Below are 14,125 nucleotides of genomic sequence, written 5' to 3'. Positions count from 1 at the left end.
ACCCACACGGGGACACGGAGACACCCACACGGGGACACGGGGACACGGGGACACGGACGGGGACACGGGGACACCCACACGGGGACACGGGGACACGGGGACACGGACGGGGACACGGGGACACCGACACGGGGACACCGACACGGGGACACGGGGACAGGGACAGAACAGTGACATGGGGATATGGACACGGACACGGGGACAGAGACAGGACAGGGACACGGGGACGGGGACACGGATATGGGGATATGGACAGGGACAGGGGGATGGAGATAGAGACACGGACACGGGGACAGGGATATGGGGATATGGCCAGGGACAGGGACATGGGGACAGGGACACGGGGACAGGGACACGGGGACAAGGATAGGGACACAGACAGGGACACGGGGACACAGGGGACAGGGACACAGACAGGGACACAGGGACACAGGGACAGGTTCAGTGACGGCTCCGGTTTTAGTTCCCATATTTGCAGGTCGCAGAGTGTGACTGAGCTGCACACGCGGTGTCACCGAGTTCCCACAGCTCAGTCCCACACAGCAACCCCAGAGCCACGGGCACTGCTGCCTCTGGGGTCAGTCTGGGCTCTGGGGTCAGTCTGGGCTTTGGGGTCAGTCTGGGCTTTGGGGTCAGTCTGGGCTCTGGGGTCACTTTGGAGTTTGGGGTCAGACTGGGCTCTGGGGTCAATTTTGGGCTTTGGGGTTTGTTCTGTTCCTGTAGCCCCGAGGATTTGGGGTCTATTTGAGGCCTGGAGTTTATCCTGATCCTGCAGCCCTGAGGATTTGGGGTCTATTTTGGGGTTTGTTCTGATCCTGCAGCCCCGAGGATTTGGGGTCTATTTATTTGGGGGTTTGGGGTCTATTTTGGGGTCTGCCCTGCAGAAGGGGCTCTGTGAGAAGCCGAGCAGATCCCGAGTGCCCGAATGAAAATCTCTGGGGTCTCTGGTGGCCCAGCTGCCCCTGCCCCCTCCCTGCCCCCACATCCCTGCAGGGAAGGAAAGCAAACATCTGCAATTCCTGCACATCTGGAGCCCAGACTGCACTCGGCCTTCGCATGGAGCCTCTGCAAAGGAATCCCAGCCCCTCCTGCAACGTGGCAGCTCCAGAGCAAACAAAGCCCCGTGGCCAGAGCTGTGTCCCCAACCCCAAACTCCAATCCCAATCCCAAACCCAAACCCCAATCCTAAACCCCAATCTCAATCCCAATCCCAAACCCAAACCCCAAACCACAAACCCAAACCCCAATCCTAAACCCCAATCCCCAATCTCAACCCAACCTCAATTCCAATCCCAAACTAGGTGCTAAATATTGAAATATCACAATAATTATATTGTAATATAATATAATTTAAGAGCTGGCTCCTGTCCCAGCTCACAGGCACAAGGCTGGGGTGATAAATATTAAAATATTATAATAATTATATTGTAATAAAATATAATATAATAGCTGAGCTCCTGGCCCAGCTCACAGGGACAAGCCTGGGGTGCTAAATATTCTAATATATAATATTAGAATAATTATATTGTAATAGAATATAATATAACAGCTGAGAATGGGCTCAGATTCTGGGGTAGGGACCCTATATATAATATAATATAATATAATATAATATAATATAATATAATATAATATAATATAATATAATATAATATAATATAATATAATATAATATAATATAATATAATATAATATAATATAATATAAATAGCTGAGCTCCTGGCCCAGCTCACAGGGACAAGCCTGGGGTGCTAAATATTAAAATATTAAAATATTAAAATATTAAAATATTAAAATAATTACATTGTAATAGAATACAATATAATAGCTGAGCTCCTGGCCCAGCTCACAGGCACAAGGCTGGGGTGTTAACATTGATATAAAATTTAATAATTGTAATATAATACAATTTAACAGCGTGAAATGGGCTCAGATTTTAGTGCCCAAGTCCCCTCCCCGCCCCTCCCCGCCCTCACCTTGTCGAGCTTTGCCTCGATCTCCACCACATCGGTCTCCACCTCATCGATGGTGGCCCTGCAACGAGCACCCGGGAAAGGAAGGGTTAATTAATTAGCACCGGGAAATCCTTGGTTAATTAGCACCGGGGAAAGGGTTAATTGGCAGCAGGATGGGGTTAATTGGTGATTGGAAGTGTCAGAGGGGCTGAGGGGACAGGAGGAGGGACTCCCATTCTGGATGGTTTCATTCCTATTTTGGAATTTTTTTATTCCCATTTTGGATGGTTTTCATTTCCCATTTGGAATTTTTTTATTCCCATTCTGGATGTTTTCATTCCCATTCTGGAATTTTTTTATTCCCATTTCGGATGTTTTCAATTCCCATTCTGGATGTTTTCAGTCCCATTCTGGAATTTTTTATTCCCATTTCGGATGTTTTTATTCCCATTCTGGATGTTTTCATTCCTATTTTGGATGCTTTTATTCCCACTTGGAATTTTTTGTTCCCATTTCGGATGCTTTTATTCCATTTCAGATGTTTTTATTCCCATTCTGGATGTTTTCATTCCCATTCTGGAATTTTTGTTCCCATTTTGGAATTTTTTATTCCCATTCTGGAATTTTTTTGTTCCCATTTCAGATGTTTTTATTCCATTCTGGATGTTTTCATTCCCATTCTGGAATTTTTTATTCCCATTTCGGCCGTTTCCTGCTGCTCAGAACCTCGGGCTGAATCAGGGGGGGCCCCCAGGGATGAATTCCAGGAAAGAGATGGAGACGATTCCACCCTGGGGAAATCCAGGTGGGCCGGGAACACAACCCCCAGCAAACTCATTTGGTGCCTTTGTCCTGTTAATTAACACCAGTGCTAATTGGCACGGGGATAATCACTGCTCCACCCATTCCCACCGGGCACAAATTCCACCCCAAACCCCATTTCCAGCCTCTGAAATTCTGAATTTTCATCTCTCAACATCAGGAACCAAAACCAAACCCATTTCCAGTGCCTGAAATTCTGAATTTTCATCTCTCAACATCAGAACCAAAACCAAAACCCATTTCCAGTGCCTGAAATCTGAATTTTCACCTCTCAACCCCAAACAAACACCAAACCCCATTTCCAGCATCTGAAATTCTGAATTTTCACCTCTCAGCCCCAAAAAACCAACCCCAAACAAACATCAAACCCCATTTCCAGTGCCTGAAATTCTGAATTTTCATCTCTCAACATCAGGAACCAAAACCAAAACCCATTTCCAGTGCCTGAAATTCTGAATTTTCACCTCTCAACCCAAAAAACCAACCCCAAACAAACACCAAACCCCATTTCCAGTTCCCGAAATTCTGAATTTTCACCTCTCAGCCCCGAGAACCGGCCCCAGTCAGGCCCAGAGCAGCCTCGTGGCCTCTGAACGCCTCCAAAAAACCCCAAAAGGCTCCTCCAGACCCGTGGGATCAATCCGGGATCAATCCGGGATCAATCCGGGAGCAATTCCAGGATCTGCTTCCTCCCCACGTCAGCAGCGGGCAGAGGTGACAGAGGTGGCAGATGTGACAGAGGTGACAGATGTGACAGAGGTGGCAGATGAGGTGACAGATGTTACAGATGTGACAGAGGTGACAGGTGTGACAGGTGTGACAGGTGTGACAGATGTGACAGATGTGACAGGTGTGACAGGTGTGACAGATGTGACAGATGTGACAGAGGTGACAGATGTGACAGATGTTACAGAGGTGACAGATGTGACAGATGTGACAGATGTTACAGAGGTGACAGATGTGACAGATGTTACAGAGGTGACACAGGTGACAGGTGTGACAGATGTGACAGATGTGACAGATGTGACAGAGGTGACACAGGTGACAGATGTGACAGAGGTGACAGGTGTGACAGGTGTGACAGGTGTGACAGAGGTGACAGGTGTGACAGGTGTGACAGATGTGACAGGTGTGACAGGTGTGACAGGTGTGACAGATGTGACAGATGTGACACAGGTGACAGAGGTGACAGATGAGGTGACAGATGTGACAGAGGTGACAGAGGTGACAGATGTGACAGAGGTGACAGATGTGACAGAGGTGACAGATGTGACAGAGGTGACACAGGTGACAGATGTGACAGAGGTGACAGGTGTGACAGATGTGGCAGCTGCAGAAGGCACCAGGGACCCGTCAGATGACGTCACGAACGCCGCAGGAATTCCCAGGGTGGGGAATTGGGCTCTGGGATGGTTTTTGGGAGGCCAGAGCCCAGCGGGGAGCAGAAATTCGGGAATTTTCCCTGGCAAAGTTTTAACCACACACCTGGGAATGGGCTCAGGCCTCCCCACACCCCCCCCCCGCACCGAAATTTTGAAAAGCCAAAATTTTTTTGAAAACCAATTTTTTTTTTCCTCAATATTCTCCAGTGAAAAAGTGCTGGGTTGTCCCCTTTTTTGTTTTTTTTTTTTGTTTTTCATCCAGAATCCCAGCAAAGCCCTAAAAATCTAAAAATCTAAAAAAGAAATAAATAAAAAAAATTAAAGCCCTAAAATTCCTGGGAAATGAAATCCAGGCTGGATTTCAACGCCCAGGGCTCTGGCCACCATCGATCTGCCACCACCAGCCTTTGGAAAACACAGCCAAAAAATAAAATAAAATTTAAAAAAAATAATTAAAAAAAAAATATAAAAAGGAGATTTTTCCATGGAATAACAGCATTCCCACACACACAGCAGCGTGGCTGTGCCCGGGGCGGGGGGGGACAAAGCTTTTGGAAAGAAAAGGGAATCATTAAAATCCTCTTTTCAGGCTATTTTTTTTTGTTTTTTTTCCTCTCTCCCGGCAATTTTTGTTGCCGGGTTCGGGGCTCGTGTTCGCCTTGGCGCTGCCGGATCCCACTCGCTTCCCTCGAGCTGCCGAGGGCTGGGCACGGAGAGCCGGGACAGGGCAGGGCTGCAACTCCTGGCACGCATTTTTTGGGAATTCGTTTCCTGGGAATTCATTTCCTGGGGATGCATTTTTTGGGAATTCGTTTCCTGGGGATGCATTTTTTGAGGGATGCTTTTTCTGGGATTCATTTTCTGGGGATTATTGCAATGTTTCCTTCCCTCACTTCCTCCCCCTCCTCCTCCTCCTTTTCCCATCCCATTTATCCCATCCTATCCTATTATCCCATCTCATCCCATTTATCCTATTCTATCCTTTACCCCATTTATCCCATTTATCCCATTTACCCCATTTATCCTATTTATCCCATGTATCCCATCCTATTTATTCCATTTATCCCATTTATCCCATGTATCCCATTTATCCCATTTATCCCATGTATCCCATCCCATTTTTCCCATTTATCCCATCCCATTTATCCCATCCTATTATCCCGTCTCATCCCATTTATCCTATCCCATCCCATTTACCCCATCCTATCCCATTTATCCCATTTACCCCATTTATCCCATGCATCCCATTTATCCCATCTATCCCATTTATCCCATTTATCCCATTTACCCCATTTATCCCATCTATCCCATTTATCCCATTTATCCCATTTATCCATTTATCCCATCCCATTTATCCCATCCCATCCCATTTATCCCATCTATCCCATTTATCCCATTTATCCCATTTATCCCATCCCATCCCATTTATCCCATTTACCCCATTTATCCCATTTATCCCATCCCATTTACCCCATTTATCCCATCCCCATCCCACAGCACTCAGGGATGCTCAGCCTCTCCCAGTTGCAGGAACCCAACTCTGCCAAGAACCGAATTTTTTTTTCACCCCAAAAAAAAAAAAAAAAAAAAAAATTAAAATTAAACAAAACCCCCAAACGGCGCGATGTCCCAACATCTGGAGCAGCTGGATCCCGTCCTGGCCCCGTGCCTGTCGCTGATGTTCAGCTTTTCCTGCTGAAGCCGTGCCAGGCCCTTTTCCGGCAGCAGGGGATGGAGAACAATCCCTGGCCTCATCCCAGGCCCTTCCCAACAGCCCAGAGCGTTTGTGCTTCAGGGAACCCGCTCAGAAACCGCCCCAAAAATCCGCCAAAGGTGGCCCCAAATCCCACCAGGAATGCTGGAATATCCCGTGGGCATGGAGCAAGGAGCTCCGAAAACAGAATTTGCTTCGTGCCTTCGCTGGTTTGCTCCCGGTTCCAGCCAGGGACCCAGACAGCTGCACCCCAAAGGGGGAAAGTGGGAAAGGAGCATGGAAAAGTGGGAAAGGAAAATGGAAAAGTGGGAAAGGAGCATGGAAAAGGGGAAAGGAGCATGGAAATGGGATCCAGGGAAAGGGTCCCTGGAAAAGTGGGAAAGGAGAATGGAAAAGTGGGAAAGGAGAATGGAAAAGGGGAAAGGATCCCTGGAAAAGTGGGAAAGGAGCATGGAAAAGGGGAAAGGAGCATGGAAAAGGGGAAAGGATCATGGAAAAGTGGGAAAGGAGCATGGAAAAGTGGGAAAGGATCATGGAAATGGGATCCAGGGAAAGGATCCCTGGAAAAGTGGGAAAGGAGAATGGAAAAGGGATCCAGGGAATGGATCATGGAAAAGTGGGAAAGGATCATGGAAATGGGATCCAGGGAAAGGATCCCTGGAAAATTGATGCAGGGAAAGGATCCTAGAAAAGGGATCCAGTGAAAGGATCATGGAAATGGGATCCAGGGGAAAGATCCCTGGAAAAGGGATGCAGGGAAAGAATCCTGGAAAACTGGTTCAGGGAAAGGATCCCTGGAAAAGGAAACCAGGGTAAGGATCCCTGGAAAACTGATCCAGGAAAAAGATCCCTGGAAAAGTGATCTAGTGAAAGGATCCTGGAAAAGGGATGCAGGGAAAGGATCCTGGAAAACTGGGAAAGGATCCAGGGAAGGGATCCTTGAAAAGAGATGTAAGGAAAGGAACCCTGGAAAAGGGATCCAGGGAAAGAATCCCAGGAAAAGGATTCAAGGAAAGGGTCCCTGGAAAAGGGATGGAGGAAAAAGATCCCTGGAAAAGGGATGGAGGGAAATTCCTGGAAAAGCGATCCAGGATGGAATCCACCGCACACCCCCGTGCTCAGCCCGGCTGTTTGTGGAGGTAGGATGGGCTGAAGCCACTCCTGGGAGTTTGAGGTCGCTCCTGAGGGATTTCAGGTGGTTCTGAATCATTGAAAAACGTCCCCAAACATCAACCCTGAGCCCTCTGCCATCCAACACTTATTAATTTATTAATTTATTAATTTTCTTTCTTTCTTTCTTTCTTTCTTTCTTTCTTTCTTTCTTTCTTTCTTTCTTTCTTTCTTTCTTTCTTTCTTTCTTTCTCTTTCTTTTTCCTGGAATCCTTCCTGGAATCAGTCCATTCTTCCTTTTTTCTTTTCCTTTTCCTTTTCCCCTTTCCTTTCCTTTCCTTTCCTTTCCTTTCCTTTCCTTTCCTTTCCTTTCCTTTCCTTTCCTTTCCTTTCCTTTCCTTTCCTTTCCTTTCCTTTCCTTTCCTTTCCTTTCCTTTCCTTTCCTTTCCTTTCCTTTCCTTTCCTTTCCTTTCCTTTCCTTTCCTTTCCTTTCCTTTCCTTTCCTTTCCTTTCCTTTCCTTTCCTTTCCTTTCCTTTCCTTTCCCCTTTTTCCTTTTTCCTTTTTCCTTTTTCCTTTTTCCTTTTTCCTTCCCTTTCCCATCAATGGGATCACGCCCACGGTTTCCATGGTGACAGTTTCCATGGTGACAGTTTCCCTGGTGACAGTTTCATGGTGACAGTTTCATGGTGACAGTTTCCATGGTGACGGTTTCCATGGTGACAGTTTCATGGTGACGGTTTCCATGGTGACAGTTTCATGGTGACGGTTTCCATGGGGACAGTTTCCATGGGGACAGTTTCCATGGGACAGTTTCCATGGGGACAGTTTCCCGTGACGGTTTCCATGGTGACAGTTTCATGGTGACAGTTTCCATGGTGACAGTTTCCTGTGACGGTTTCCATGGTGACAGTTTCCATGGTGACAGTTTCCATGCCGATGGTTTCCATGGTGACAGTTTCCCTGGTGACAGTTTCCATAGTGACAGTTTCCATGGTGACAGTTTCCATGGTGACAGTTTCCATGGTGACAGTTTCCCGTGACAGTTTCCATAGTGACAGTTTCATGGTGACGGTTTCCATGGTAACCCCATCCCTCCATGCTGAATTCCATGGATTTTTTCCTCCCGGGAATGGCCCAGGGGAGGAGTTCAGCCACAGGTGAGAGGGTGAGGGGGGGGGAATTCGGGATAATCAAAATTAAAAATTGAAATTAAAATTAAACAACGTCCAGCTCACCTGGAAAAAGAGAATTTGGGAAGGGAATGCAGGGAAATCCTCTCACTTTTTCTCTTATTTTTTTCTGCTTTTCTCTTATTTTCCCTCTTGTCTCTTCTTTTTCCTCTCTTCTTTTATGTAGAATAATTTATTACTGATTTATTACTAATTTATTCATGAGAATAATTTATTTTCTGCCCCTCCTGTGAGCTAAGGAATGTGGAGGGGATTGAATTCAGCATTAAAATCTCCCTGTCCTTGGGATAAAGATTTGATTTTATTTTTATTTTAGTGTTGAATGTTAATAAAGAGCTGTTGGTCCTGCTGGGGGGTTTTTTGTGTTTTTTTGTTTGTTTGTTTTTTTAAATTATTTTTTTGTTTGGGTTATTTTGGTTTTTGGGGGTTTTTTTTTGTTTTGTTTTGTTTTTTTATTATTTTTTTATTTGGGTTTTTTTTTGGGTTTTTGGTGTTTTTTTTTTTTATTTTAGCAGGAGCTGATTTTAACAGGAGATTTTAGGATTTGATTTTAGCAGGATTTGATTTTAACACTTGATTTTAGCAAGATTTGATTTGAGCAGGAGATTTTAGGGTTTGATTTTAACAGGATATTTTTGGGTTTAATTTAGCAGGTTTTGGGGGGATTTTAGAGTTTAATTTAGCAGGTTTTCAGGATATTTTAGGGTTTAATTTAGCAGGGTTTCAGGAGGTTTTAGGGTTTAATTTAGCAGGGTTTCAGGAGGTTTTAGGGTTTAATTTAGCAGGTTTTTAGGATGTTTTAGGGTTTAATTTAGCAGGTTTTCAGGATATTTTAGGGTTTAATTTAGCAGGTTTTTAGGATATTTTAGGGTTTAATTTAGCAGGGTTTCAGGAGGTTTTAGGGTTTAATTTAGCAGGTTTTCAGGAGGTTTTAGGGTTTGATTTAGCAGGTTTTTAGGATATTTTAGGGTTTAATTTAGCAGGTTTTCAGGAGGTTTTAGGGTTTGATTTAGCAGGTTTTTAGGATATTTTAGGGTTTAATTTAGCAGGTTTTCAGGAGGTTTCAGCACCACATCTCCCCGTGCCCCAAGCCTGGCTGGCCACTGCCCCCAGCACAGGGATGTTTCTTTTCCTGAGCTGCAGAAAGGCTCATCCTGTGCCACATTTCTTTGCTCGCTTTGACGAGCAAAATGGATTTAGAATTAAAAAAAAAAAATTCAAATAAACCCCTAAATGAAACCCTTGGCTCAGACAGTTCTGTCTTCTCCCCAAGTGACCCCGGTGGCCCCAGGGGGCTGGAGCAGCTTTTTGTTGAGATTTCCCCCACCGGGGATCTCTTTCAGCACTAAACGCTTTTTCTTCCTTTTATTTTATTTATTTATTTTTTTTTTTCTCTTTTTTTTTTCCTCTCCCTGCCCTGCCGGAGCTGGAGCTCTCCGGGCTCTGGGCTGCCTTTGTTTGGGGCTGAAAAGGCTTTTCCTGTGTCGTGCCCTGCCAAACTCAGCCCCGAGTGCCCTGGGGTGACAAAGTGACAAACCCGGGACCCTCCCACAGCTGCCAAGTTGGTTTTGCTGTGACCCAGAGCCACCAAACTGGGAATTTTTAATTTTTTTTTTTTTTCCCCAGTGCCACAACTCTTTCCTAAAACGGGGAAATGAATAAAAATCCTAGAACTGCTGGTGCTTTATTTTTATTTATTCCTCTCAAAGGGGCAGTTCCGTTTTTCCAGGCCTGACACCTCTGCCGAGGGAATGTGGAATTAATCCCCAGGTGAAAAAGGAGAGCCTGAAGGATGCAGGTTTTGGGAAAGGCCGTTTTTGGGATTTTGCAGATTCCTCCATCACCTGTGCAGGGTGAGCATCCCTGCGTGCCCAAACTCACAGGAAAAAAAAACACCAAAAAATACAAAAAACCCCCCCCAAACCAACCAAAAAAAAAAAAAAAAAAAAAGCCAAATTGTTGAGGGAAGAGAGGGAATCATCAGGCAGGAAACAGGGATTGGGGCTGGGAGTGAAATAAATTAAAGCATCCTCTGTGAAATAAATTAAAGCATCCCCTGTGAAATAAATTAAAGCATCCTCTGTGAAATAAATTAAAGCATCCTCTGTGTGAGTGAAGCAGAACAAAGCCGGCCTTGTCAGCACTGAGCACAGGAAAAGAAACCCAGCACCAGGCCCAGGACACGAGGAGGCCCAAAATTCCAGATTTCCAGGCTGGATTCAGCTCCAATCCTGCATTCCCAGATTTCCAGGCTGAGTTTTCAGCTCCAATCCTGCATTCCCAGATTTCCTGGATGAGTTTTCAGTTCCAATCCTGCATTCCCAGATTTCCAGGCTGAGTTTTCAGCTCCAATCCTGCATTCCCAGATTTCCAGGATGAGTTTTCAGTTCCAATCCTGCATTCCCAAATTTCCTGGCTGAGTTTTCAGCTCCAATCCTGCATTCCCAAATTTCCAGGCTGAGTTTTCAGTTCCAATCCTGCATTCCCAGATTTCCAGGCTGAGTTCTCAGTTCCAATCCTGCATTCCCAAATTTCCAGGCTGAGTTTTCAGTTCCAATCCTGCATTCCCAGATTTCCAGGCTGAGTTTTCAGTTCCAATCCTGCATTCCCAGATTTCCTGGATGAGTTTTCAGCTCCAATCCTGCATTCCCAGATTTCCAGGATGAGTTTTCAGTTCCAATCCTGCATTCCCAGATTTCCTGGATGAGTTTTCAGTTCCAATCCTGCATTCCCAGATTTCCTGGCTTTCCCCACTCATTTCTGCACCCCCTCAGTGCAGGTGAGGGCTCAGGGGGATGGGGGAGCAGAGATGAAAAAAATCCAAAAGAAATTAAATAAAATAAATAAAATAAATAAAATAAATAAGATAAAATAAATAAAATAAATTAACCCTGATCCTGGACGTGCCCCACTCAAATCCCAGCCTGGAGCTTCCCAAACTGGTCCCAGGTTTTGTTTCCTGAGTTTTGTTTTCCCATCCCACATTTCCCAGCTTTATCTCCCCATCAGTCAGTGCCACACCAGGAGCTCCCCTTGTTCCCAACCCCCTGGCTCGGGTTCCAGGCTGGGAATAAAGGCAGGATGTCCCTGCACGAAAAAAATTAATAAAAATGTCATTTTGGTGTTCTCTCCAAAAAAAAAAAAAAAAAAAAAAAAAATCACTATGGTGTTCTCTCCACAAAAAAAATCTCTAAACTCTTAACTCTAAACTCTAAAACTCTAAATTCTAAAAGTCCAAACTCTAAACTCTAAACTCCAACTCTAAACTCTAAAACTCCAAACTTTTAACTCTAAACTCTAAAATTCTTAACTCTAAACTCTAACTCTAAACTCTAAAACTCTGAATCTCTAAACTCTACTCTAAACTCTAAAACCTGTTCTAAGCTCTGCCTAACTCCCAGCTCACACTGTCACAGTTCTCCTCATTTACAGATCCACAATTCTCATTTACAGATCCACAATTCTCATTTACAGATTCACAATTCTCATTTACAGATCCACACAATTCTCATTTACAGATCCACAATTCTCATTTACAGATCCACAATTCTCATTTACAGATCCACACAATTCTCATTTACAGATCCACACAATTCCCATTTACAGATCCACAATTCTCATTTGCAGATTCACAATTCTCATTTACAGATCCACACAATTCTCATTTACAGATCCACACAATTCTCATTTACAGATTCACACAATTCCCATTTACAGATCCACAATTCTCATTTACAGATCCACACAATTCTCATTTGCAGACTCACAATTCTCATTTACAGATCCACACAATTCTCATTTCCAGATTCACACAATTCTCATTTCCAGATCCACAATTCTCATTTACAGATCCACAATTCTCATTTACAGATCCACACAATTCTCATTTACAGATCCACAATTCTCATTTACAGATCCACAATTCTCATTTACAGATCTTTTCTTTTTTTTTTTTTTTTTTTGGCCCTGAACTCACCCCACATCTAATGAACAGCACCAAGAAAAAAAAAAAAACCCAAAACCTTCCCATGGAGAAATTCCTGCTGATTCCCACCCTGCTGGGACTGGGGCTCTTTGCTCCATCCCATCCCATCCCATCCCATCCCATCCCATCCCATCCCATCCCATCCCATCCCATCCCATCCCATCCCATCCCATCCCTGCCTGCTCAATTTTCCTGATTCCTCAATTTTCAGGGGGTAAGAGCTAAAAACGAGGGATGGGGGCTCCAGGCAGCTCTTTAAAATTCTGTCTATTGTGTCCAATTGATCCAGCATTTTATTTATCAATTAAAATTCTGTCTATTGTGTCCAACTGATCCAGCAATTTATTTATTAATTAAAATTCTGTCTATAGTGTCCAACTGATCCAGCAATGTATTTATTATTTTAAATTCTGTTTATTGTGTCCAAATGATGCAGCAATTAATTTATTATTTAAAATGCTGTTTATTGTATCCAAATGATGCAGCAATGTATTTATTATTTAAAATGCTGTTTATTGTGTCCAAATGATGCAGCAATGTATTTATTATTTTAAATGCTGTTTATGGTATCCAAATGATGCAGCAATGTATTTATTATTTAAAATGCTGTTTATTGTGTCCAAATGATGCAGCAATGTATTTATTATTTTTCCAGCCCCTGCTGTGGGTTTGTCTGAAGCCAACTCCAGCTCTGGTTCCATTATTTCCTTTTCATTGCAGAGCATCTTCAAACATGGAACCAATCAATGCTTTGACTGTTCCCTACAGCCAATCATGACTGCTGACATCTCCATATTCCTGTTTTTATTTTCCAATCACAACAAGTCAGTGTGTCACAGTTTAAGACAGAAGTTGGTTTTTTCAATTTTTTTGCAGTGAAAAATTTTGAGTTTTTTTTTTTTTTTTTACTTGCAACATTGGCGTTTTTGTTTGCCTGTGAAAATCTTTTTGCTTGGTAAAAACATCTTTTGATTGAGGTGGATTTATCCTTTGCTTTAAGTCATAAAATCCCTTCCAACTCATTTTCCCCTTTGCTTTCTTAGTTACCCAATAAAACTGGCTCAGCGATTTTTTTCTTCTTTATCAAAACTTGTTATCATTTCTATTCTTTCTTCAAATTCCCCATCCAAAGATGAGTTCCACACTCACATCTGTGACACATTCCTGCCCAATCCTCATCCTTCCCAACATCTCTGAAAATCTTTTTGTTTGCTAAAATTTTATTTGAGGTGGGTTTATAAAATTCCCTTCCAATTCACTTTGCTCTTTGCCTTCTCGTTACCCAATAAAACTGCCTCAGTGATTCTTTTCTAGATCAAAACTTGGTTTTTGATAATATAATCCAAAACCTGGGATTAAGGAACACAAATCCCATTGCTCCAACACCCTCCAGGCAGGGAATTCTGCCCCTCCAATTCTTGCCCTTCCCAAAATTTTAACTCTGCAGCTCCATAAAAAAGGGGAAAGCAATCACAAAGCTGCTGAAAAGTAAAAAAAATAAATAAATAAATAAATAAATATCTCATTTTTCCACGCTGGCCCTATTTCCTCCTTCCTTTCCCCGTGCAAGAGGGAACAAATCCTGCTCCTGGTTCCCTTTCCTGCAGGAACATAATCTGATTTTTCATCACTTCCCTCTCCTCCACCCTCAGTTTTTGGAACAAAGCTTTACCTTAGCTAGGAACCAACAAATCCCGAGTGTGGAACAAACACTTGGGAAGCTGCACTCAGAAAACGCCTGGAATCACAACCCAGCCCTTGAGAGAGAGGAGAAAAAAAAAAAAAAACAACAAAAAACCCTCAAACCCCAGAGGAAAACATTTTGTCCTCGAAATTCAACTGCAGGTCCCTTCCAAGGGCTCTTTTCTTTATCCCAAATAACCAAGCTCACCCAGCCTGGCTTGGTTTTTAAGCAAAGCCAGAAAAACTCTTGGTTCTGTGGCCTTCCCGCTGCTGCTGCTGAAAA

General features: G+C 43.7%; 2 protein-coding genes across 3 annotated transcripts in view; both read right to left on the bottom strand.

Moving 5' to 3' along the window:
• Window positions 1-14,125, bottom strand: part of ACAP3 (ArfGAP with coiled-coil, ankyrin repeat and PH domains 3) — a 77,727-nt gene that overhangs the window by 54,351 nt on the left and 9,251 nt on the right. Inside the window, exon 2 of the mRNA XM_088178717.1 lies at window positions 1,977-2,034. Coding sequence (XP_088034843.1) covers window positions 1,977-2,034 — 58 coding nt within the window. The remainder of the gene's footprint in view (window positions 1-1,976; window positions 2,035-14,125) is intronic.
• LOC148221236 (uncharacterized) lies at window positions 2,691-5,488 on the bottom strand. 2 transcript variants are annotated; one of them, XM_088178715.1, is made up of 2 exons: window positions 3,046-5,488; window positions 2,691-2,985 (listed from the first exon to the last, which is right to left on the bottom strand). In XM_088178715.1, exon 1 carries the CDS (start codon window positions 4,415-4,417, stop codon window positions 3,476-3,478), a length of 942 nt encoding a protein of 313 aa, XP_088034841.1. In that variant the 5' UTR covers window positions 4,418-5,488; the 3' UTR covers window positions 2,691-2,985; window positions 3,046-3,475. The 2 variants fall into 2 exon arrangements, with proteins under 2 accessions (XP_088034841.1, XP_088034842.1); XM_088178716.1 differs by having other exon boundaries at window positions 2,691-2,924.

This window comes from Sturnus vulgaris, chromosome 25 (genome assembly GCF_052056855.1).
Source record: "Sturnus vulgaris isolate bStuVul1 chromosome 25, bStuVul1.hap1, whole genome shotgun sequence".
NCBI lineage: Eukaryota > Metazoa > Chordata > Aves > Passeriformes > Sturnidae > Sturnus > Sturnus vulgaris.
Note: the sequence above shows the minus strand (reverse complement) of the source record. Positions and strands in the feature narration are given on the sequence as shown.

Bases quoted from the DNA above. Each gene is read 5' to 3' on its own strand.
- LOC148221236 (XM_088178715.1), bottom strand. From the start codon at position 4,417: ATGAAAAACAAAAAAAAAAAACAAAAAAGGGGACAACCCAGCACTTTT.